General features: G+C 54.2%; 1 protein-coding gene across 1 annotated transcript; it reads left to right on the top strand.

Annotated features, from left to right (window-relative positions):
• The first annotated feature begins 2,104 nt into the window (after positions 1–2,104).
• Ccdc88b (coiled-coil domain containing 88B) lies at positions 2,105–23,392 on the top strand. Its single transcript, XM_004656612.2, has 27 exons — positions 2,105–2,164; positions 2,432–2,583; positions 2,732–2,843; positions 2,923–2,992; positions 3,217–3,275; positions 3,356–3,439; positions 3,530–3,673; positions 3,835–3,980; positions 4,089–4,170; positions 4,256–4,414; positions 4,874–5,020; positions 5,189–5,297; positions 5,450–5,586; positions 5,677–6,822; positions 13,432–13,559; positions 13,629–13,746; positions 16,425–16,520; positions 16,598–16,738; positions 17,211–17,467; positions 17,803–17,946; positions 18,110–18,296; positions 18,416–18,561; positions 18,720–18,818; positions 19,007–19,173; positions 19,647–19,853; positions 20,011–20,079; positions 22,923–23,392. Exons 1-27 carry the CDS (start codon positions 2,105–2,107, stop codon positions 22,976–22,978), a joined length of 4,422 nt encoding a protein of 1,473 aa, XP_004656669.2. The 3' UTR covers positions 22,979–23,392.
• Positions 23,393–24,786: the final 1,394 nt, after the last annotated feature.

Raw genomic sequence — 24,786 nt, 5'->3', positions numbered from 1 at the left:
TCTGTCCCTCCCAGCATTTGGGACTTGGATTGAGAGTCCTCTGTGCCCGCTCCTGCCCCCTCCCCCTGGATTCTCTTCCAAAAGGCTGACAGTTTCTTCTCAAGATTCAACACTGGGGCTTTTGAAGTGTGGGCATTTGGTGGCAATGACAGCTATGTGGGACTGAAGCCAGCTGGAGGACAAGCAAGGTAACTGTATCACCTGACAACAGGCGCTAATTGCAAAAATCCAAGGCATCTTGGGGTAGACTGAACATGAGTACTTCCTGATCTTCACGCTGGCCACGTTTCCAGCTGCCTCCAAGGCCTGGCACACGCTGTTCCCTTTCTTTTCAACATGTTGCTTAGTTACCTGTCATTCCTGATGTCCCCCTTGTGGGACACCTTCTCTGACCTTCCCATCAAGGTCACATCCACCTAGTTGTGCTGCAACATGCACTTAGCATGGGATTTCCACCCCCTCTACCCAAGACAGGGCCTCACTATGTCGCCCTAAGTGGGGCCGGGGACTTTTTTTATTTTCCTGGTTTCCTCATCCTCCCCACCCCCACTGCCCCACTGCCAGGTAGGGTTTTGCTCCAGCCCAGTTTGACCTGGAACTCACTCCGTAGCCCTGGACAGGCCTTGAACTCAGAATCTCCTATCTCAGCCTCTTGAGTCCTGGGATTAAAGGAACGCACCACAACATCTAGCTCTCTCTCTCTCTCTTTTTTTTTTGTGCTGAGGACTGAATTTAGGGCCCTGCGTTTGCTAAGCAAGCATTCTTCCACTGAACTAAACCTCCAGCTCCTGGTACTCTTGTTTTATTTATTTATTTGTTTTTCTCAATGTAGGGTCTCAAGCTGTCCTGGAATTCACTATGGAGTCGTCTCAGGGTGGCCTTGACCTCACGGTGATCCTCCTACCTCTGCCTCCTGAGTGCTGGGATTAAAGGCATGCGCCACCATGCCCAGCTAGGATCTATTTTATTTTTTAAATTTATTAGAGAGAGAGAGAGAGAGAGAGAGAGGGCACTTTACATCTTTATGTGGGCACTGGGGAATTGAACATGGGCCGGTAGGCTTGCAAACAAGTACCTTTAACCACTTAGCCATCTCCTCAGTCCCAGAACTCTTGTTTTTTGAGACAAAGTCTCATCAAGCTGGCCTGGAACTTACTATAGGTAGTTCAGGCTGCCTTTGATCACTTCCTCTTCTTTCCTGACTATGAGGATTACAGATGTAGATCACCACATGTGATCTGGGCAGTGCTGGGGTCCAGCCCAGGGCCTTATTATGCTAGGCAAGCGTTGTAACTGAGCTATATTCCTTGCCCATAGTCTGTGTATCCCCAGAACTTGGGCTTGGCATAGTGTTGTTTCCTTCAGAGGTGGTTTACAGATGGGAAACAGGTTAGCCAGCTGCGGTCAGTGGTTCGGGATCCTTCCTCAGTCCAGTGTGTCTGGAGTATGGAGTGTGCTGCCTCCTGGGGTTGCAGGAGGCTGCTTGCGGCAGGCACAGGATCGCGGTGGTTTGTGTGAGGCTGGAGGTGAGGAGGTGCTGTTGAATGAAGCCCCGCATAGCAGAAGATTCGTGCCTGGTACCCAGACTCCATGGAGAGGTCAGAGTTCTTTAATGGCCCTGGAGGATGCTGAAGTCACCCTCTCTGGCTCAGAGGTGGGAAGTATTCCCTCACATTGACCTTGGATGCCAAAATCCTGTGGGCCTTTGTCTCAGCTAACCTCCAATCTCCCCCCGCCCCCAGCACCTCCAACAAGGTATGGTCTCACTTTAGCCCAGGCTGACCTGAAGTTCACTCTGTAGTCTCAGTCTGGCCTCGAATTCACGTGATCCTCCTACCTCTGCCTCCCGAGTGCTGGGGCTAAAGGCGTGCGCCACCACCCCGGCTAACCTCCAACCTTGCAACTGGCCTTGCCTGAGACTTGAGAGGATGCGGTAGGAGGGTGCTGAGGTAGGACTCTGGGGGCGACTGGCCCGGGAACCCGGAAGGAGGAAGCTACATAGGGTGTCTGTGGCTGGCCCTGGGATCCCCCAACCAGGGACTTCCTCTTCCTCTCACAGCAGGTGTAGCTGTTCAGCGGGACAGGAGGACGCCCTGACCCCAGGATGGAGGGGGGCAGGGGACCCAGACTCGGAGACTTCCTGAATGGGAGCCTGGCAACCTGGGTAAGAGGCAGGTGGGTGGGCAGGGAGGGGAAGTAAGCAGCCGGGCAAAGCAGGCTAGGGAAGCGTTGGCTCTCTGCAGGGGTGAGTCCAGCCTACTGGGGAGGGGGAGGAGGTCTGGAGCTTGGGACCAGGAACTTTTTTTGGGGGGGGAGGGCTGGGAATTGGTGAGAAGGGAGTGCTGCAGTGCCTTGGGACAAGTCAAGGAAGCTTAGGATTTATTTTGCTGGGGTGCCACCTGTCCAGCTGACTCCTCTTTGTCCTCTGTAGGCTCTGGGATTGGCAGGGCTGGTGGGGGAGGTGGAGGAGCCAGTAGGAACAGAGGAAGAGGAGGGAGAGGAGGAAGAAGGGCCCCTTTGCTCCCAGAAGAGGTTCCTGCGGTTGAGCGATGGGGCCCTGCTCCTCCAAGTGCTGGACATCATGTAAGTGACATCAGGGATGGGCCTGAGGAGAGCCCCCGCCCCCCCGCAGCTGGGTGGTGGGAAGCATCTGAGGATGGAGGGCTGAGCCTTCTCTAAGAGAGGCGGCTCCTCAAGCCCACCTCTGATTCTGGGCCCCCTGTGTCCACAGTGTTCCCAGTTCCCGAGGGGGACCTCGCATGGTCATGGGCCGTGACAGCCCCGCAGCCTGGCGGGTGTGCAACCTGAATCATCTATGGGGCCGACTGAGAGACTTCTACCAGGTGAGGGATGGGGTGGGGGAGGTGGAGGCTGGGTGCCCCCTGTGGGTGGTGCCTTTCATGTCCTTGTGTCTTGATCCAGGAGGAACTGCAGCTGCTGATCCTGTCGCCACCCCCAGACCTCCAGACCTTGGGGTTTGACCCCCTTTCAGGTGCTGTTCCCTACCAGCCCTCCAGACTTCTGCCTCTGACCCTCTCCTCCTCTCCCCTGCTCCCTCTTCCTCTTCTTTTTGTTTTTTTTTTTTCGAGGTAGGGCCTCACTCTAGCTCAGGCTGACCTGGCATTCACTCAGGGTGGTCTCGAACTCGTGGTGATCCTATCTCTGCCTCCAAAGTCCCCTGTTCCTTCTTAACCCCTTGTGGCTTGTGCCCTGCAGAGGAGGCGGTGGAGGAGTTGGAAAGCCTCCTTCGGCTGTTGTTGGGCGCCTCAGTGCAGGTGAGAGGGGAGGAGTCGGTAGAGTTTTGGCAAGGAGGATGGAGACCCTGTGCCAACCTCCTCTCCCCTGTCTCGTGCAGTGTGGGCACAGGGAACTCTTCATTCGCCACATCCAAGGCCTTAGCCTTGATGTCCAAAGTGAACTGGCCGCTGCCATCCAGGAGGTACGGGGGCAGGAGGACAGCCCGAGACAAGCACCCCCACTAGAGACATCCTTCATATTCGCCTCCCTCTTGCTCCTTGTGTGCCCACAGGTGACCCAGCCTGGTGCAGGTGTGGTGCTGGCGCAGGCTGGGCCAGAGCCTGGAGAGCTGGGGACTTCGGAACTGGAGATGCTGTCCAGGAGCCTGATGGGGACACTGTCAAGGCTCCTCCGCGAGCGTGACCTGGGGGCGCAGGTAGGGAGGGGGCAGCAGAGACGTCCAGCGGGTTCAGGGGAGATGGGGTTCTGGAGCCTGACTGTCAACAGCTGTAACAACTCGCGGTGGTTGGGGTGAGGATGGTGCTATGGAGGGGCATGGGGTGGTTCCCTCTGACCTTTGACCTTCGACTTCCCAAGAGGGTGGCTGAACTGCTCTTGGAGAGGGAGCTGGCCCCGTTGCCGCAGCAGCAGCAGCTGGAGGCTCCTGCGGAGGGTCCCTCGCATCATCTGGCGCTGCAGCTGGCCAATGCCAAGGCTCAACTGCGGCGCCTGCGGCAGGAGCTGTGAGTGTCCCGCAGGCTGAGCAAGGGGAGATGCGGACGGGAGGGCCAAGGCCTAGGCAGCACTGGGGGTGCGGTTGTGGGTCGCCCTCCATCACCTTTTCCCTCCAGGGAGGAGAAAGCTGAGCTGCTGCTGGACTCCCAGGCCGAGGTGCAGGGCTTGGAGACGGACATTCGAAGGCTCCGCCAGGAGGTGCGCTCAGGTGTCCCCCGTGACTGCCTCCCCGCCTTGCGAGCCATTCCTCGGCGCGGTCCTAAGTGCACACCTACTGGCCCAGGTCCAGGCGCTGTCGGGACCAGCTAAGCGGGCCGAGCTGTACCGCGAGGAGGCTGATGCGCTGCGAGAGAGGGTCAGCCGCCTGCCCCGCCTGCAGGAGGAGCTGCGGCGCTGTCGCGAGAGGCTGCAGGTGGCCGAGGCCTACAAGGGCCAGCTGGAGGTGAGGCGGCCAGCGGGGCCAGCGCGGGGCGGGGCTTGCCGCGGGCGTGGTCTGTCTGGAGGCGGAGCGGGCGGGAGGGGATTGGGCCTGGAGAAGAGTGGGCCCGCTTTGCTGGGGGAACAAGTCCCAGTGGCATGGGTAGAGGGTGTAGACAGGTGGGGTCCGAGGGTGGGAAGATGAAGGGGAGGGGGCATTGTAAGAGTAGGTCCTGGAGAGGAGGGTCAGGCCAAGGGTAGGGGCCTTGAGTCTGCGAGGAGACCCTAGTATGGGACTCAAAAAATGTGGCTGGCCTTGGAAGGTGGTCCTTGGGGCAGGTGCCAGGGAAGGGTACTGTGGAGACCCTGGAGAGAGGAGAGGTGGCGAGAGGAGGCTGTCCCGGGGTAAGGGGTTCGGGCTTCTCAGATCCTGGAGTGCATAGGGGTTGTATCACATCACTGATTCGCTCGGCTTTCCTACCAGGAGGAGCGCGTGCTCTCAGGGGCCCTGGAGGCTTCCAAGGTGCTGTTGGAAGAGCAGCTGGAGGCTGCCCGAGAGCGCACAGCCCGGCTGCACGAGACCCAGCGTGAGAGCCTGCTGCTGCGGGCAAGGCTGGGCGAGGCCCATGCGGTAAGGTCATTTGCTTGATCCCAGCTGGGTTGAACTGTGCGTTCATGGTCCTAAGGATGCCCTAAGTGTCCCTAGTGGTTCCTGTGATCTGTAGGGACCCCTTACGCCTGCACACTTAGTTTAGGCAGAGTAGGGAGGGCTGGTTTGACCTGCCTTTCCACTCCCCAGGAGCTGGACTCTCTGCGGCATCAGGTAGAGCAGTTGGTGGAGGAGAATGTGGAGCTGGAGCTGGAGCTGCGGAGGAGCCAGGAACCGCCCCCGGACTCCCCTGCAGAGGGTGAGCTGCCACGCTGTCGGTGGGAATGGGAGTGTGAAGCCGAGTCCGTCTGCATTTTTCCTCCACCTGTAGTGGGGAAAGTCTCAGAGGAGCGTTGGTGAGGAGCCAGGGAGTTTGGGCCGGGTCCTGACCTGGCCCTCCGCGTCCCCCAGCCCCTTTACCAGGAGCAGTACCCTCGCTGCAGGATGAGGTGAGGAAGGCGGAGGCTGGGCAGCTCCAGACCATGGAACAAGAGAACCGGGAGCTTCGAAGCCTGCTGCAGGTGCTGCAGGGGCAGCTGGACAGCCAGGTGAATCACCCCCACCCCAACACCACCATCCGCATCCTTACTGCTCCCTGTTCTATTTGCCTGAGCCTGACTGTTCTTATATGCCCTCAGAACTCCCTGCTGGAGGAGCCCAGTGAGGACTCAGCACCCCCTGTGCATGATGGGGCTCCCCGGACTCCCCTGCTTCCAGACTGCAGTCCCCAATTCTTGGCTTGCCGGGTGGGGGATGATGGCTCGGAGACCCTGGAGTCTGATACCAACAGGTCATCTGAGTGTCTCCAGGCACCCGATACACACCCAGAGCTGGTGGAGAGATCCCTTCAAATGGATGCCCTGGACCCCCAGACCTCAGCCCTACCTCTGCAAGACTTAGACCCTGTTGTGGAGACACACGGGTCCCTGCAGAAGGCTAGCTACAGAGGCCGTCTCCAGGTCTCCACCTCCATGGCCTCACCACAGGGTCCAGAGATCAGAACTCAGGTGCAGCAATTGCTGGGAGGAGAGACTGAGGGCAGGGAGACTCCCCAAAGGGAGTTGGGGCCCAAGACCCAAATCCTGAGACAGGAGGGCCCTGAGCACAGGCCAGGACTCTCAGAGCTCAGCCACCTGGTGCCCCTGGAGGAACCGGAGACCCTTGGCCAGAGGCTGGACTTGTCTAAGCAACAGACAGAGGCCAGAGGGCATGAACAGAGGCCAGAGGGTATGGGTAAACAGGCCCTGCAGAAACCACAGCCTGAGTCAGAAGGAGCTCCTGATGCCCAGAATTGGAAAGAGCCAATCCCGATCCCAAGGGAAACCCTGGCCAGCCCTGTTGCAGAGGAGCAGGTCCTCAGAGAGGAGGTGGCACAGCTGAGGAGAGAGGTGGTGGCCCTTGGTGCTGAGTTGGAAGCCCAGGCCCGAAGGCTGGAAGCTCGAGGTGCAGAGGCTGCCCGCCTTTCCGAGGAGTTGGCCCAAGCACGGAGGGCAGAGGCCCAGGCCCACCAGGAAGCAGAAGCCCAGGCGCAGGAGCAGGCTCGACTGCGAGAAGCAGTGGACACAGCTGGCCGGGAGCTGGAGGCCGCATCGCGGGAGCGGGATGCCCTGGCGGAGGCGCTGGCAGCAGCAGGCCGGGAGCGGAGGCAGTGGGAACGTGAGGGGCCCAGGTTACGAGCCCAGGTGGAGGCTGCTGAGCAGCGGGTGCAGGTCCTGGAGGGCGAGGTCTGCAGTCACCAGGACAAGGCCGAGAGGGAGCATCAGGAGAAGCAAGCCCTCAGGGAGGTATGTGGAGCCTTGCAGCCAAATCTGGAAACAGGGATTCAGCCCCCCTGTGCTTGCTGGCCTGTAGGGCACGGAGTCATCAGCAGCTACTGAGTGCCCAGCCCTGAGCTGGGGCAGGGGGTAGAAAGGCCACACATAGCCCTGCCATTCTAGGACACAGCCGGGGGTCACTGCCTCTGATGGGGTGGGTTGCAGGAGGGTTCATGCTGCTGGTGTGACACGTCCTGTGCTCTGGCTGTGGTGGTCTCTCCCCCTTTACCCTAGTACCTCCTGCAAAATGGGGATGTGGTGCCTTGCTGCCTCTGGGGTCTGTTGGCAGAGCAGGAGATAATAATGGAAACAGCCTGAGGCCAAGACCTACTGATAAGTGATCAGTGAATGTTTACTCAGGGGCTGGGGATGTAGACCAGGTGGCAGAGGATTGCTTGGGGTTTGATCCCCAGCAAGGCCTGCACTTGGCATTGTGGTGCTACATGCCTGTAATCCCAGCACTTGGGAAGTGGAAGTAGGAAGCCAGGCTGGGCTCTATGAGAATTTGTCTAAAAATATTTATTTTAAAAATTAATTAATTTATTTATTAGATACAGAGGTAGAGAAAGGGAGAGAATGAGCATCTCAGGGCCTCTCACCACTGCAAATGAACTCCAGATGCATGTGCCATGATGTGTATCTGGCTTACGTGGGACCTGGAGAATTGAGCCAGTGTCTTTAGGTATCACAGGCATGCACCTTAACTGCTAAGCCATCTCTCCAGCCCTACTATTTTTTTTTTACTTTATTTTTATTTATTTATTTGAGAGAGAAAGAGGCAGAGAGAGGGAGAGAGAGAATGGGCTCACCTGGGCCTCCAGCCACTGAAAATGAACTCCAGACACATGCGCCCCCTTGTGCATCTGGCTTACCTGGGTTCTGGGGAATCAAACTGAGGTTCTTTGGCTTTGCAGGCAAATGTCTTAAGCCCTAAGCCATCTCTCCAGCCCTTTTTATTTTTCCTATTTTTTTTTTTTTTTTGAGGTAGGGTTTCACTCTAGCTCAGGCTGACCTGGAATTCACTACGTATTCTTAGGGTGGATTTGAATTCATGATGATCCTCCTACCTCTGCCTCCCCAGTGCTAGGATTAAAAGCATATGCCATTATGCCTGGCTCTTATTATTTTTGAGAGAGAGAGAGAAAGAGGGAGAGAGAAAGAGAGAGAGAATGAGCATGCCAGGGCCCTTTGGCTGCTGCGAATGAACTCCAGACACATCTGCCCCCTTGTGTGCATATGCGACATTGTGTGCTTGCATATCTGTATTTGGTTTACTTGGGACCTGGAGATTCAAAAACGAGTTCTTGGGCTTTGCAGGCAAGTATCTTAACCACTAAGCCATCTCTCCAGCCCTAAAAATATTTAAAAGCCAGCACTTCTAGCACGGGAGGCTGGGGTATGAGAATTGGCATGAGTGCTGGACCAGACTAGCCTGCAGAATGAGTTTTAATTTTGGACTGGGCTAGAGTGAGAGCCTGTCTCAACAAAACAAGACAAAAAAAAAAAAAAAAAAGAGAGAGAGAGAGAGATGTCTCAAGATGAAGTGCTAGTAGAGGCCACTCTTGGGAAGGGGCACTGGTGTTTGTTTGGGCTTTGGTGTGGGGAGGGGGAATGAGGAGTGTGGTAGGGCAAGGGGCATGATCAGGACTATCACTGAAGATGCTTAGAGACCCTGAAAGAGTGGGGGCCGGCACCAGCTTTGAAGGGGTTGCTACTCCGTTCCTGGGCAGGGAGTGCCACCTCAGATGTGGGCAGACCTGAGTGGGACTGGGTTTGAGGAGAGTCGCCTAGGTTGTTGGGGAGCCTGGGGTTATCAGAAGGTGGTGGTGGTGGTATCCATGGCAAGTGAGGCTGGCCAGGGCAGAGGCTCAGGAGAATGCCTGGAAACACTTGTACTCATTCACTCACATACTTTGTGAGCATTCCTGTGGGGCCTTGGACCAGGCTGTGAACACAGTGGTGACCTGGCAGAGGGCCCACCAGGAAAGACTTCCTGGAGGGGACAGAAGGATAGGCCCAAGTTTGAGGTACGCATAGTGAGGTGACGCTGAGGATGAATTAAGTAGGTTTCCTGCCTGGCAGGGTGGAAGCAGCATCTCTCACTGAGGGAGAGGCTAGGGCTTTAAAAAAAAGTTTTTTTTTCTTCTTCTTTTATTTTCCCCATTTTTTTGAGATAGGATCTGACTCTAGCTCAGGCTGACCTGGAATTCACTATGTAGTCTCAGGGTGGCCTTGAGCTCATGGTGATCCTCCTACCTCTGCCTCCCGAGTGCTGGGATTAAAGGCGTGTGCCACCACGCTCGGCTAAAAAAAAAGTTATATTTGGCCTGGAGAGATAGCTTAGCAGTTAAGGCGTTTGCCTGCAAAGCCAAAGGACCTCAGTTCGATTCCTCAGGATCCACGTGAGCCAGATGCACAAAGTGGCACATGTGTCTGGAGTTTGTTTTCTGTGGCTGGAGGCCCCGGCACGCCTATTTTTTCTCTCTCTTTGCCTCTTTCTCTCTCTCTCTCTCAAATAAATAAATAAAATTAAAAAATCTTCTTAAAAAGTTTTATTTATTTCATATATATATATTTGTGCAAGAGATAGACAGAAAGAGAGAGAGAGAGAGAGTAAACAAGCATGGGCATGCTAGAGACTCTTGCTCTTGTAAGTGAACTCCAGACGCAAGTATCTGGCTTATGTGGGTCCTGAGGAATCAAACCTGGGTTCTTAGGCTTCACAGGCAAATGTCTTAACTGCTGAGCCATCTCTCCAGCTCCAAATATTTTAAAATATTTTTTGTCATTTTTATTTCTTTATTTGAGAGTGACAGAGAGAGAGGGAGAGAAAGAGACAGATAGAAAGGGAATGGGCGCGCCAGGGCTTCCAGCCGCTGCAAACGAACTCCAGATGTGTGCGCCCCCTTGTGCATCTGGCTAACATGGGTCTTGGGGAATCGAGCCTCGAACTGGGGTCCTTAGGCTTCACAGGCAAGCGCTTAACCGCTAAGCCATCTCTCCAGCCCATCCAAATATTTTATTTTATTTATTTATTTATTTAGGTTTTTCAAGGTTGGGTCTCTCTCTTTAGCCAAGGCTGACCTGAAATTCACTATGTACTCTCAGGGTGGCCTCAAACTCACAGCGATTCTCCTACCTCTGCCTCCTGAGTGCTGGGATTAAAGGTGCGCCATCACATCCGGCTCAAATATTTTATTTTTATGGTTGATTGGCAGCCACTGTAGGCCCAAGATGAGCACAATGGTCATTCTGCATCAGGAGGCATCTCAGGCAAAGTGGAGGGTACCACAGGGCAGTAGGAAGGGTTTGGAGCTGTGGGTGCCTCACAAGTCAGGTGGGGGTTGGGGAACTGGTTGCACAGTGTTTCCAGTTCTACCCAGGATGCAGATAGGACATAGGCTCAGAAAGAGCACCTTGCTCCCAATGATAAGGAGTGGGATACACAAAGCTGGGCTGCCTCAGGTAGGCATTTCAGGGCAGGCATCAGGGAAGGGGGGGCAGAGAATGTGAGAACGGGTGCAGTTGAGGCTGTAGAGGGAGAGGCTGTCTTCAGGGTCCACTCTGCAAAGACGCTGCCAGGCCAAAGGGACTGAATTATGTCTGAGAGACCTGGCTTCCTGCATTTCAGCTGTGTGGCTTGGAACAAGTTACTTCCCCTCCCCCAATGTTGTTTTCCTCATCTGTAAAGTGAAATAAAAATGTACCTGCCTGCCTGCATCCAGCATGGTGGAGTACTCCCAGTACCTGGGAGGTTGAGGCAGGGGGATTGAGAGCTAAATGCCAGCCTGGGCTTCAGATGACCAAAGGGCCAGGTGTGGTGGCACACACCTTTAATCCCAGCACTCTGGAGGCAGAGGTAGGATTGTTGTGAGTTCGAGGCCAGCCTCACACTGCATAGTGAATTCCAGGTCAGCTTGGGCTAGAGTGAGACTCTACCTTGAGAAACCATATTAAAAAAAAAAGAACAAAGGGAAATAACAAGAGAGATAGAGATGCAGAAAGTGAGAGAGAATAAGAGAGAGAGAGAGAAAGAGAGAGGCAAGTTAAAAACCAAAAAGCAAGGTAGGAGGATCACCCTGAGTTCAAATCCAGCCTGAGACCACATAGTGAATTCCAGGTCAGGTTGGGCTAAAGTGAGACCCTACCTCAGATAAAATAACAACAACAACAACATCAAAACAGCAAAAATTAAAAAGCAGAAATTGAGCTGGATATGGTTGGAGGCACACAGCAGTAGCGAGGCTGAGGTAGGATTGCCATGAGCTCAAATCCAGCTTGGACTACGGAATGAGTTCCAGGTCAGCCTAGGAGAGAGTGAGAACCTGCCTTAAAAAAAAAAAAAAAAAAAGAAGAAGTGCTAGGCGTGATGGCCTTTAATCCCCGAGTTCAAGGTCAGCTTGATACTAATTCACTGGGCTAGAGCAAGACCCTACCTAAAAAACAAAGAACAGGGCTGGAGAGATGGCTCAGCGGTTAAGGTACTTGCCTGCAAAGCCACAGGACCCAGGCTCAATTTCCTAGAACCTTCATAAGCCAGATGCACAAAGGGGCACATGTTCTGGAGTTCGTTTGCAGTGGCTGAAGGCCCTGGCGTGCCCATTCTCTCTTTTTTCTCCCTCCCCCCTCAAATAAATAAATAAATAAATAAATATAGAAAAAAGCCAAACAAACAAAGAAAGCATTCCTGGCTGGATGTGGTGGCACACACCTTTAATATGCCTCTTGGGAGGCAGAGGTAGGAGGATAGCAGTGAGTTTGAGACCACCCTGAGACTACAGAGTGAATTCCAGGTCAGCCTGGGCTAGAGGGAGACCCTACCTCAAAAAAACCAAAACAACAAAAAGTATTCCTTCCTGCCTCATAGGAGCATGTGAGATACCGAGTGAAGAGAGCGTGGGGTGTGCGTACCCCTAGTACACTTGCAGTTTCTCAGGAGGGGGGATAGTGGGTGGTGAAGGTAGGGGTGGGGCTGGAGGCAGGAAGAGCCGGCTTTGAAGATCCCTTGGTTGTGAAAAGGTGGGAACAGGAGGAGTTTGGGAATTTCCTGGTTGTTGTAGTTCCTGGTACCACCTGGGTGTGGCACTAGAGGAACCGGCTGGCAGGGCAGGGACACTGGGCTCGCATTTGTCTAGGAGGGCATGAAGACCTCTCAGGCTGGGCGGAGGGGTGCATGGGAAGGCTGTGGCCAGTGGCCTCGGGGAGAAGGCAGAGCACCCACCTCAGGTTTTATCTGCATTACTGCTCTCCTACCAACCAGCTGGGCCAGGACCCTAATGACTGATTAGGCAGCAATGCCTTGTGGGAATTGTAGTTTTTTATCCAGTGGCTCTGGCCGCAGGTGTTGGGCAGTGCAGTGTCCAGGGCAAGGCCTGGAGCCTTGTTACTGAGGAGGATTGCTCAGCAGCGTCTGTGCAGGTTGGACTTCCAAAGGAAGGATGTGGCCAGTGGTCAGGCATTGTCACTATCCTTCAGTTTCGTCCTCTCGGGTTCCCCATGTTGCAGAGTGGTTTGGCCTACCTCCCCCCCACCCCTTGGGTTTATAAGCCAGTGGACCTCCCACCCCTGTCCTGGAAGTGGTGTGGCCCAACTGCCGAAGGCCTTGCACCCTGGGGGGACATTTCCAGGCCTCCACGGTAGTTCGACCTCTGATCTCCAAGTTCCCTGTGCTTGCTACCTGCCCTCTGGAGCCTGTGGTAGAGGGCGCTTTGCAGGTCACCTCTAAGACCCTTCTGCCCTCAGATGGCTGCCCGAAGGGCTCGTCTCTCTCCTGTGCCCATGAGAAACTATGGGCTCAAACAGGTGAAGACACTTACCTAGCACACATCTCTGATTCTCTGCCTGGATGTCACCCTCACACCCTACCAGGCTCATTGTGCCCAAGCTCTTTCATGTGCACCCTGAAAAGCCGCCAGATTCTGCCCCCTGTTTTGTGTGTGTGTGTGTGTGTGTGTGTGTGTGTGTGTGTGTGTGTGTAGGCGAGAGGAGAACATGGGGGTCCTATTGCTCATTCCCATGTTTCCTGGAGACGGAGTCTTTCATTAAACCTGGAACTGGCATATTTGTTCACACTGGCTGACCAGTGAGTCCCGGGATTTTTCTGTCACAGTTCCCAACAGAACTGGGGTTACAGGCACATATGGCTATGCCCAGATGTTTATGTGGGTGCTGGGGAATAGAACTCAATGCAAATCAGGCCCTGATGCTTGAGTGGCAAGGGCTCTTATCCACCGAGCCATCTTTCCAGCCTCTGCTCCTGTGTTTTTTTTTGGACAGGAGCTCCCACTGTAGTCTGGGTTGGCTTAAAACTCATTATGTAGCCCAGGCTAGCGTCAAATTTGAGGTGCTCCTCCTGTCTTAGCTTTCTCAATGCTGGGTTAGGATCACAGGTGTGAACCACTATGCCTAGCTAGGTAGGGGTGTAGAGACCCTAAGTTTAAGACATTTGTCTATGTGGCAGAGCAAGGCAGGAAGCCCAGTGACTCCCCTCTCAGACCTGTCTTCTGCCCTCTATCCCTGGGGACGAGGAGTATCCCCAATTTCCATCCCTCCCCACTGAGCCTGCCTGCTTGCTCTCAGGAGCTGGAAAAGGCAGTGGTGCGGGGCAAGGAGCTGGGGACCCGGCTGGAGCATCTGCAGCGGGAGCTGGAACAGGCAGCCCTGGAGCGGCAGGAGTTCCTCCGAGAGCAGGAGAGTCAGCACCAGAGGTGAGAGTGGGTCTCGGGAAAAGAGGGGGGCAGGGAGGTAAGGCTGGGTGCTAAGGCTTCTCCTGGCAGGTACCAGGGTCTGGAGCAGCGCCTGGAAGCTGAGCTGCAGGCAGCAGCAACCAGCAAGGAGGAAGCACTGATGGAGCTCAAGACCCGAGCCCTGCAGCTGGAAGAGGAGCTGTTCCAGGTGAGGCTGCCGTAAGAGTAAGAGCCGAGGTGCCTGCCCTTGCCCAAGTCTGCCTGTGGACAGCCACAGCCGCTGGGGCTCCTGTCTCGCTCCAGATGAGTGGCTGTCTGCAAGATCACCAAGCTTTGCTCCGTTTTTTTTTTTTTAACATAGACATGTGACCTTTAATGTTGCCAACTTAATTTCATGCACTTGTGTCAGAATGTTTAGTTTACAAGTTTGAGGGCTCATTGTATAAATTTGCTTTGAGAAGTAAACTTTTTTTTTTAAAATATTTATTTATTAGAGACAGAGAACATAAGAGAATGGGTGTGCCAGGGTCTCTAGGCACTGCAAATGGACTCCAGATGCATGCACCACCTTGTGCATTTGGCTTAAGTGGGACCTGGAGAATCGAACCTGGGTCCTTAGGCTTCACAGGCAAGAGCCTTAACGGCTAGGCCATCTCTCCAGCCCAAGAAGTAAACTTTTTTTGTTTAAAGCTACAACGTCAACATTACCTCTTGGGTAATTTTTGATAATTTAACAACTGTGGACAAAGCTAATAGTATTTTTTCAACAGCACCTTGCCTGGACGTGACTTTAAAGAAATTAATATATTGAAAAAAATATATTTGGACCCTTGATTTTAATTGCACCATTAAAACATTTGACTTAAATTATTTTACCATTCCAGTCAGTCTAATTTCTCATTGTGTAGACCCATTTGCCTGTCTGAGTCCACATGTCTTGTTCACTGGTCTTTTTGTGCAATAATTGAAGGCAAAAGATTGATGCTACTGTGTGATTACACACTGTAGCTATTGCACTTAATAGTATGTGGGAACTTACAATCACTTGCATTGTTTCACAAAATAAATATCTCATGCCAAACACCAGATAAGCATTTAAGTTATTTCTACTGGGCCCTGTTGGCTTTGGGGGGGATGAATACTTGGCTGAGTAGTTAAGGCACTTGCCTGCAAAGCTGAAGGGCCCAGGTTTGATTCCCTAGGATCCAGGTAAGCTAGATGCACAAGGTGGTGCATGCGTTGGAATTTTGTTTGCAGTGGCTGGAGGCCCTGGTGCACTCATTCTTTCCCTCTCCTTCCCTCTCTCTATACCTCTTCTCTCTCTCATAAATAAATAAAAAAATAAAATATTAAAAAATATTTTACTGCCGGGAGTGGTGGTGCTTGCCTTTAATTTTAATTCCAACACTAGGAGGATCGCTGTGAGTTTGAGTCCAGCCTGAGACTACATAGTGAATTCCAGGTTAGCTTGGGCTAGAGCGAGACTCTTGAAAACCAAAACAGAAAGATTTATTTGTGTGTGTGTGTGTGTGTGTGTGTGAGAGAGAGAGAGAGAGAGAGAGAGAGAGGGAGGGAGGGAGGGAGAGAGGGGGATGGGTGGGGGGCAGTGGAGAAAGCATGAGAATAAATGGTTGGCCAAGACCTCTTGCCACTGCATATGATATCCAGATACATGCACCACTTTGTGTCTCTGGTTTTCTGTGGGTACTAAGGAATTGAACCTGGACTGGCAGGCTGCAAACAAGTGCCTTTAACCACTGAGAAATCTCCCCAGCCCCTTCATCATCATTATTATTTTAGAGGATTTCACACTATAGTCCAGGCTGGCCTGAAAATTATTTAAAAAACGTTTTTAGGCCAGGCGTGGTGGTGTATGCCTTTAATCCCAGCACTTGGGAGGCAGCAGTAGGAGGATCACCGTGAATTCAAGGCCACCCTGAGACACCATAGTGTCCATAGGTCAGCCTGGGTTAGAGTGAGACCCTACCTCGAAAAAACCAACCAACCAACCACCCAACCAACCAACCAAACAAACAAACAAAAAAACCATTTTTAGTTCATTTTATTTATTTAAGAGAGGGAGGGCTGGAGACATGGCTTAGAGGTACAGGCACTTCCCTGCAAAGCCAAAGGACCCAGGTTCAATTCCCAAGGACCCACGTAAGCCAGATGCATAAGGGAGTGCATGTATCTAGAGTTTGTTTGCAGTGGCTGGAGGCCCTGGTGCTCTTATTCTCAATGTCTCTCTTTCTCTCTGCCCCACCTATTTCTCTCTTTCAAATAAATAAATAAAAATTATATATATATAATATAGAGAGAGGGAGAGAATGGGCATTCCAGGGTCTTCAGCCACTGCTAATAACATGTACCACCTTGTGCATCTGGCTTACCTAGGTCCTGGGGAATCAAACCTGGGTCCTTAGGCTTTGCAGGCAGGTACCTTAACTGCCAAGCTATCTCTTCATCCCCTAGCCTGAAAATTATTATGTAGCCCAGGCTGACCCTGAATTCAAGGCTATCCTGCCTAGCCTTATACCTCTTTGGAGCCTGTTAGAGAGAGCAATATGCTAGGAGTCAGGTGTGTGGCCTTCTTGCAGCCTTGTCTCTTCCATTCTTCAAGCAGATGGACCTCTTTTTTTTTTTTTTTTTTTTTTGAGGTAGGATCTCACCCTAGGCCAGGCTGACCTGGAATTCACTATGTAGTCTCAGGTGGCCTCGAACTTACAGCGATCCTCCTACCTCTGCCTCCTAAGTGCTGGGATCTTGCGCCACCATGCCGGCTCGCAATGGACCCCTTTTTAAAATGTCTGCTCTCTCTGGCCTGTGATCTACCACTTCCTGGAGTGGATGTGGGCCCGCGTGACCTTCCTGATCCTGTCCTTGCAGCTTCGTCATGGCCCTGTGGGACTGGGATCAGAGCGGCACAGTGAGCCTCAGACCACGGAGACCCAGAGCGGGCGGCTCATTGAAGTGGAGCGGAGTGTGAGTGGGGGACTGTGGAGGGATCCTGGGGTTGGGACACTGGCTTCCTAGCCACTGCTGACCCCTTCTTCCTGTAGAACGCGACCCTGGTGGCTGAGAAGGCGGCTTTGCAGGGGCAGCTGCACAACCTGGAGGGGCAGCTAGGGAGCCTGCAGGGCCGGGCGCAGGAGCTCCTGCTTCAGAGCCAGCGGGCGCAGGAGCACAGCAGCCGCCTCCAGGTACACAGCTGCTTGGAGGCTGTCCCCTGCCCGTCTGATTTCATTTTGTGCCCTTTTCTCTACTCCAACCGGCTGTCTCACCTCTGTTCCCTAGTCATATTTATGCTTGCCCTCGGACCCCAGGTATCCCATTTGGCACCCCTTCTCCCTGTCGGTACCGCCACCTCCCACATCTGCACCCACTCCCTCTCCTCCACAGCTAGTCATTACTCCTCACCCTTTTCCCATTCCCTTCACCCCAGCCCCACCTCTTCCATGCTCTGTGCAGGGCCTCTTGCTCTCTCCGGTATGACCTGACACCTCCCAGTCCCCACTTATGTCTCTTTCCTACGTGTGCCTTTGCCTCAGCCTTCAGCTGCCCTTGTGCCTCCACCACAGCTCCCTCCAAGTCCTCGGGTCTAAGCCCTGCCTCTTACCTCTTTCCCTGGCTGGTGCCCCACTGAGGCGCTCCTGCCTTCCTGCTTTGCCCTAGGCTGAAAAGTCTATGATGGAGATGCAGGGCCAGGAGCTACACAGGAAGCTGGGGGTGCTGGAGGAGGAAGTGAGGGCAGCCCGGCAGGCCCAGGAGGAGACCCGGGGGCAGCAGCAGGCTCTGCTTCATGACCACGAGGCCCTCGCCCAGCTGCAGAGACGGCAGGAGACGGAGCTGGAGGGGCTGCTGGTGCGGCATCGAGACCTCAAGGCCAATATGCGTGCGCTGGAGCTGGCCCACCGAGAGCTGCAGGGCCGGTGAGGCTACCCAAGTGCCCAGACTCTCTTCCTGGCATGCCCACCTGCCTGGAGGTCTGAGCCTCCTGGAAGTGCTACACCCCTCCCATACTGTCCAGCTCTGTGACGCCCCAGCTGTTGCTGTATCCTCTTGAGGGGCTGGGCTCCCTGATTTATGAGTTGGGCTTACCTATTAGGAATAGTAGCACCTGGCATGACATTCTGCTCTGTGGCCTTGCTTGGGGAGCTTTATGCCTAGGAAGTGTCAGACCCCCCCCCCCAAGTCCCCACAGTGCAGTGTCTGCTTGCCGTGGCCCCGGGGCCTCTGCAGCTCTTTTAGCCCATTGTTGATTCAGGCATGAGCAGCTGCAAGCCCAGCGGGCCAGCGTGGAGGCGCAGGAGGTCGCCCTGCTGGCAGAGCGTGAGCGCCTGATGCAGGATGGGCATCGGCAGCGGGGCCTGGAGGAGGAGCTGCGGAGGCTGCAGAGCGAGCATGACAGGTACCAGGCCTGCTTCTCCACCCCTGGGGCCCGGTGGCTCAGTTTTCCCATCTGTGAAGTGGGCCGCAGCGCGTGGGTCATTGTCCCTGTACATCCTGCGTTGCCTCTTCTCCCCGGCGTGGCTTCTCTTGCTCTCAGAGAGCAGTTTTCCTTGCTTCTAAAGAGCTCAGATGCTGCTGGCTGAGGTATCCCGGGAGCGAGGGGAGCTGCAAGGCGAACGTGGGGAGCTGCGGGGCCGCCTGGCACGGCTGGAGCTGGAGCGGGCACAGCTGGAGATGCAGAGCCAGCAGCTGCGTGAGTCCAACCAGCAGCTGGACCTGAGCGCTTGCCGGCTGACCACACAGTGTGAGGTGGGACGCAGAGTGGTGGCAGCCGGAGGGGGTGGGGGGAGAGGGAATGACTGGGGTGGAATGTGGCCAAGGGCAGGCCAAGCTGAAGCAGGTTCAAGCCATCCTTGCCACTACCACAGCTACTGACCCAACTGCGCAGCGCCCAGGAGGAGGAGAACCGGCAGCTGCTGGCCGAAGTACAGGCCCTGAGCCGGGAGAACAGAGAGCTGCTGGAGCGCAGCCTGGAGAGCCGGGACCACCTGCATAGGGAGCAGCGAGAGTACCTGTGAGTGGGCTTATACCTCTGAGGTCATTCGGGGCGGGGCTGGGGAAAGGTCACAGCCTACCTCAGAGGGCAGCCTCACCTGCGGTCAGCCCCTGCTACCAGCCAGGCCTCACCCCCACCTGCCGGCCTGCCTACTCCTCTCCCCTTCCTCCCACCAGAGACCAGCTTAATGCCCTGCGCCGTGAGAAGCAGAAGCTGGTCGAGAAGATCATGGACCAGTACCGGGTGCTGGAGCCTGGGCCTCTGCCCCGGACCAAGTGAGGCTCACATTTCCAGGGTTGGGATCCTACGAACCTCTGCCCTGCCTTGCTTTCTGACCCCAGCCCCATCCAGTAGGCCCCGCTGGGGTGCAGATCTCATCGCGGGTCGGCCTAACCCTTTCTATCCCCAGTGGGACCCTCCTTCCTCCGTATGCTTATTCCCTCTTGTGCCCTCTTGCCCCCAGGAAGGGCAGCTGGCTGGCAGACAAGGTGAAGAGGCTGATTCGGCCCCGGCGGGAGGGAGGCCTCCATGGGGGACCACGCCTGGGGGCCGATGGGGCTGGCAGCACCGAGAGCCTGGGGGTTCCCCTGGAGACGGAGCTCCCCGAGGGCAGGGAGGCGGATGGGACAGGTGGGTCTGGGGACCAAGTGACCAGGAGGCCCATACCCCATGTCTCTACTCTGCTTGGAGCCTGCTGTAGTGTGTGGCTTGCACACGTCCCTTCCCACCCTTCTCTGGTGCTTTGAGTGACTAGGCCTGCAGGGTCCCTCTCACGGGCACCTTTCTTCTACCTGTGCTGCTTCCTGCCCATTCCTAGCCCATCTTCAGTGGTGCCTAGGACCTCAGGACCTCAGGGCATCCTAGACAGCAGGGGAGGAAACTGAGGGGGGGGGCACCTTGCCTAAAATTACACAGTGAGTTAATGTGTGAGCCAGCACTGGACCAGGCCTCCTATGGAACCACCCTCGTCTGCCTGGTCCCCTTCCCACTCTGTTCTGTGCCTCTCTCCCTGCCCCGTGCAGCTTCACCCATGGGCCCTTTGCTCAGCTGGTCGCTCTTGTACCTCATTGACACCCCCTTCCCACTGCATGTGCCTCTCTCAGGGTCCCCGTTACCGGCACCCATGCGCCGGGCCCAGAGCTCTCTCTGCCTGTGCGAAGAGACCCTGGCAGGTAGGCAGCGGCGGAAGCTCAGTTCGAGGTTCCCAGTGGGGCGAAGCTCTGAGTCATTCAGCCCTGGGGACACTCCCCGGCAGCGGTTCCGACAGCGCCGACCAGGCCCTCTGGGAGCCCCCAGCATCCACAGCAAAGGTGAGGGAAAGGATTCCTGCATCTGAGCCCTCAATAGCCCGTGGACCCAGCACTTCTTTAGGTGGGGGCCTCTTCCTATTCATTGTGCCTTGCATACCCTATGGCATTTTTGCCCTCCTCCCAACCCCTGGCCCAGTGGTTGCATTCTCATCGCCAGGATCTGGCGTGGAGTGGGACGGATCTGTCGACACCCTCTCAGAACATGAAGCAGATGGCAAGGGAGAGGGTGAGTGGGGCCTGGGGAGAGACTGAAGGTATCTGTTTTGTCTGGGCCCCTGGCATACCTTACTCATCCATTCTGTCATCTAACAAGGACCCTTCTCCAGGTTTCAGCTGGTGTGCTTCTGGGGGATACAGCAGGGAACATGCTGGTACAGGGAGGCAGACAGCAAGCCCTGGGTGTAAAGCTAGTCATTCTCCTACATCAGCCCTGTTCCCTCCCCCAGTACAGTAGAGTCCACCATGGCCACAGTCACATGCCATCCTAGTACCTGGGAGTCTGTGGCAGGAGGATTGTGAGTTTAAGTCCAGTATCAACATGGGGAGACCCGATCTCTCTCCCCCTGCCCCCAAAAGGGAAGGGAATTAAAAAAAATACTTCTTCATTTATTTGAGAGAGAAAGAGGTGGAGAGTGAGAGAGAGAGGGAGAGAATGGGCGCACCAGGGCCTCCAGCCACTGCAAATGAACTCTAGATGCATGCGCCTCCTTGTGCATCTAGCTTAGGTGGCTCCTGAAGAATTGAATTGAGATCCTTTTGGGTTTGCAGGCAAGCACTTTAACTGCTAAGCCATCTCCCCAGCCCTTTTAAAGTTTTTCCAGGTAGGGCCTCACTCTAGCCCAGGCTGACCTGTAATTCATTATGTAGTCTCAGGGTGGCCTTGAACTCATGGCGATCCACCTACCTCTGCCTCCCAAGTGCTGGGATTAAAGTCGTGTGCCACCACACTGTGTGGAAGGGAATTTTACTTTCCTAGTAACAAGAGGTTAAAATGAAGTTTTTCTTTTCTTCTCTTTCTGGTTTTTTTTTTTTTTTTTTTTGAGGTAAGGTCTCACTCTAGCCCAGTAACTCGCTCTGTAGTCCCAGGCTGGCCTACCATTCACAGCAGTCCTCCTACCTCAGCCTCCCGAGTGCTGGGATTAAAGGCATGTGCCACTACGCCCAGCTCTAAAATGAGTTTTAACAATGCACCTTATTTAACTATATACCTAATCAACTGCCATTTTCAACAAGTCATCTGTGTAAAACATTGCAAATGAGATTAAATTTTTTAAAAAAATTATTTGTGAGTAGAAAGATAGAGATAGAGTATGGGCACATCAGGGCCTCTTGCCACTGGCAATGAGCTCAACACACTGTATATGCCATGTTTGGCTATATGTGGGTACTGGAGAATTGAGCCTAGACAGGCAGGCTTTGCAAGCAAGTATCATCTCTCCAGCTTGAGAATGTTTTTTCTTTTTTCGAGGTAGCACAGGCTGACCTGGAATCCACTGTGTCTCAGGGTGGCCTTGAACTCATGGCGATCCTCCTACCTCTGCCTCCAGAGTGCTGGGATTAAAGGTGTGTGTCACCACGCCCAGCTGGCTTCAAATTCTTGATCATCTTGTTTTTTTTTTTTTTTTTTTTTTTTTTAAGAGAGAGAGAGAGAGAGAGAAAGACAGATAGACAGAGACAGAGACACAGAGAGAAAATTGGCTCTCCAGGGCCTCAGCCACTGCAATCGAACCCAGATGCTTGCGCCACCTAGTGGGAATGTACGACCTTGTGCTTGCCTCACCTTTGTGTATCTGGCTTACATGGGATCTGGAGAGTCAAACATGGGTCCTTAGGCTTCACAGGCAAGCACCTTAACCACTAATACATCTCTCCAGTCCTAAATATTTTTTAATAATTTATTTGAGAGAGAGAGAGAGAGAGAGAGAGAATGGGTGCACCAGGGCCTCCAGCTGTTGCAAACGAACTCCAAACATATGTATCACCTTGTGCATCTGCCTTTATGTGAGTCCTGGGGAATCAAACCTGAGTCCTTTGGCTCTTAACTGTTAAGCCATCTCTCTAGCCTCCTGCTAAGTTTTTTTTTTTTTTTTTCTGAGGTAGGGTCTCACTCTAGCCCAGGCTGACCTGAAACTCACCTGTAGTTACAGGCTGGCCCCAAACTCATAGTGATCTACCTTTGCCTCCCACTGAGTGCTGGAATTAAAGGCCTGAATATTTATTTATTTATTTATGAGATAGATAGACAGATAGGTAGGTAGATAGAGAATGGGTTTGCCACTGCAAATGAACTCCAGATGCATGCACCACCTTGTGCATCTGGCTTATGTGGGTCCTGGGGATTTGAACCTGGGTTCTTAGGCTTCATAAACAAGTGCCTTAATAACTGCTAAGCCATATCCCTCCAGCTCCTGGCTTTTTTTTTTTTTCTTTCTTTCTTTCTTTTTCTTTTTTTGGTTCTTTGAGGTAGGGTCTCATTCTAGCTCAAGCTGACCTGGAATTCACTATGTAGTCTCAGGGTGGCCTCAAACTCAAGAGATCCCCCTACCTCTGCCTCCTGAGTGCTGGGATTAAAGGCGTGTGCCACCACGCCCAGTTTGTTTGTTTTTTGAGGTAGGGTCTCCCTGTAGTCCTGGCTGACTCACACTCTGTACTCTCAGGATGGCCTCTAACTCATAATGATCCTCCTACCTCTGCCTCCCAAATGCTGGGATTAAAGGTGTGCGACATCACTCCTGGCTCCAGTGGGCTTTTTACACACAAGCACACAGTATATGGTTCAGGTCAACCCAGACACACAGGCTGTGATAAATGCCAGGGAAGAAATGGAGGTGAGGATCAGGAGTCCTAGGGACAGGTTGGGATTTGAGTGGGGGTGTGAGGAGGTGAAGCTAAGACAAGCTTCGAGGTGAGAGCTTAGGAGCAGCTTAGAGAGAAGGGCTCAGTATGGTCAAGAATGGGCTGGTGCAGGTGGTATGGAGGAGGCTAGAGGGGCAGAGGGGGGCCGGAATTTGTAGGGTCTTTTGGGAGCCTCCCTGGGGAGGAGGGCCTGAGCTTAGCCTTTCTCTCTAGGCATCCAGGAGCAGGAACCGGAGAGGCAACCCCTCACGCCCTCCCTCAGCCAGTGACATGGGGACAGAGGGCCTGGCAGTGCAGTCTTCTCACCACCGCCACCTCTGGAGCATCAGTGGGGCCCCCAGAGGGAGTCAGGGACCCCAAGGGGAGTCCTTGAACGAAGAGACCTTTGTCCCCAGGACCTCCACAGCCTGCACTGGGACCCTGAGATGGAACTGTGACAGACTTGTGGACAGGTGGGATGGCTATCCTCAAAAGACGTCTTCTGGCCGGGGCTTTGGCTTCCCCACATGGCCATCAGTGAGGAGGCGATCACTGGGAGATCCCCCAGCTGAAGGAGGCTGGCAGGAACCGGCAAGAAAGCACCTTGCTGGGTCCACATGGGGACCCAAGGCACATTTCCAAGAGGCCTGGGCTGATGTCTGATCCTTATTTGGGACATGAGAATAAAGGTGCAACCTATTGAATCTGGGTTGTGTCTGCTGGCTGGCTCAGGGAACCTGGAGGTACTAGAAACACCTCCTGTTGGTGGGCATCTGTGGCCAGGGGGCCCCTGCCTGGACTAGGCAGCAAAGGGCATTGGGCGTATACAATAAGTCTTGTCAAAACCTGGATGTGACAAGCCAAAACCTGGATGTGGTGAGGAGCCAACAGTGGATGGAGTCTGGGGTATAGGGCAGGGCAGCCCCTTCTCTCTCCATTTCATCCTACTTCCTCATCTTCTCTCCATCCTAGGGAGTTCACGGACCGGTAAATTGTCACCTAGTGTCAGAGGCTGCCACAAGAGATGGGAGGCCGAGTCTCTGAGCTAAGATGATGATTGGGAAGAGGAACAATTAGACTGGGTGGCAGGATGTGAGTCAGGGTACCTGGGGCCACCCAGGGGAGGGTGAGGCTGCTTAGGGCAGAGATGAGGCAGGCTGAATGAATTGATGATGGGCAGAGCTGGGAGAGGCAGACAGTCTTGCCTCCCCAGGGCTACCTGCAATGGTGTGACACCTTCCTCTTCAGTGGAAGCTTCCAAGGACAATGACATCAGGCCCCTGCCCTCCAGCAAGGGGAGAACTCAAAGGCCTCTTCCCATAGCTCTCAGATGTAGGGTTTGTGTGTACACGCAACTGCTCTGATGGTTGCTCAACCCTGCTTGGTGGCTCTGGAGGATAAGCCAGCCAGGGGCTCTGCGCCTAATGGGAGAGAGGATTTCTCCAGTTCTCACTGGCATTTCCAGCTCTTGGGGAAAGGTCGCATGGGATCCTTGAATGAGAAGCCTTGCATGCTCCCTTCCTTTTTTTTTTTTTTTGAGGTAGGGTCTCACTGTAGCCCAGGCTGACCCCCGGGATTCACTGGTAGTCTCAGGATGGTCTTGAACTCATAGTGATTCTCCTACCTCTGCCCTCCCCCTCCCCCAGTGCTGGGACTAAAGGTGGGCGCCACCACACCAGGCTTGGTTCCCCTCTTTTTGAGGCCTACTCCTAATGTCTCCATTACTGGTCCAGTTTCCGGAGCCCAGGGCTTCTATGTCAAGGGAACATGAGGATTCTTTATTTGACGAGGTCAAGGAGCTATTAGAAAGGAGGCTGGGCTGTATTTGCGCTAAACTGCTTGTTTTGCCAGGTGGCTAAGGGGCCCCGTGAGATGGAGGGCTTGATGTACTTATGTGGATGCCCTTCTCCCCCAAACTGGTGTCCTCCACACCCCAAGAGCTGCGAGCACAATGGGTAGAGACACCTGGCTTGGGCGCGCACCCCACAGAAGCTCTGTGCAATGCAGCTGCCCGCGTGGCTCCCACCGGCCTTACCAACTCCCCAGCCTCGAGAAGGCCCAGTGGGCTCCCTTAGCGAGCTGCCCCGACCCCGGCCCC

The sequence above is a fragment of the Jaculus jaculus genome, chromosome 1, assembly GCF_020740685.1.
Source record: "Jaculus jaculus isolate mJacJac1 chromosome 1, mJacJac1.mat.Y.cur, whole genome shotgun sequence".
Taxonomy (NCBI): Eukaryota; Metazoa; Chordata; class Mammalia; order Rodentia; family Dipodidae; genus Jaculus; species Jaculus jaculus.
The sequence above is the reverse complement of the archived record's forward strand: the minus strand, read 5'-3'. Positions and strand labels throughout refer to the sequence as shown.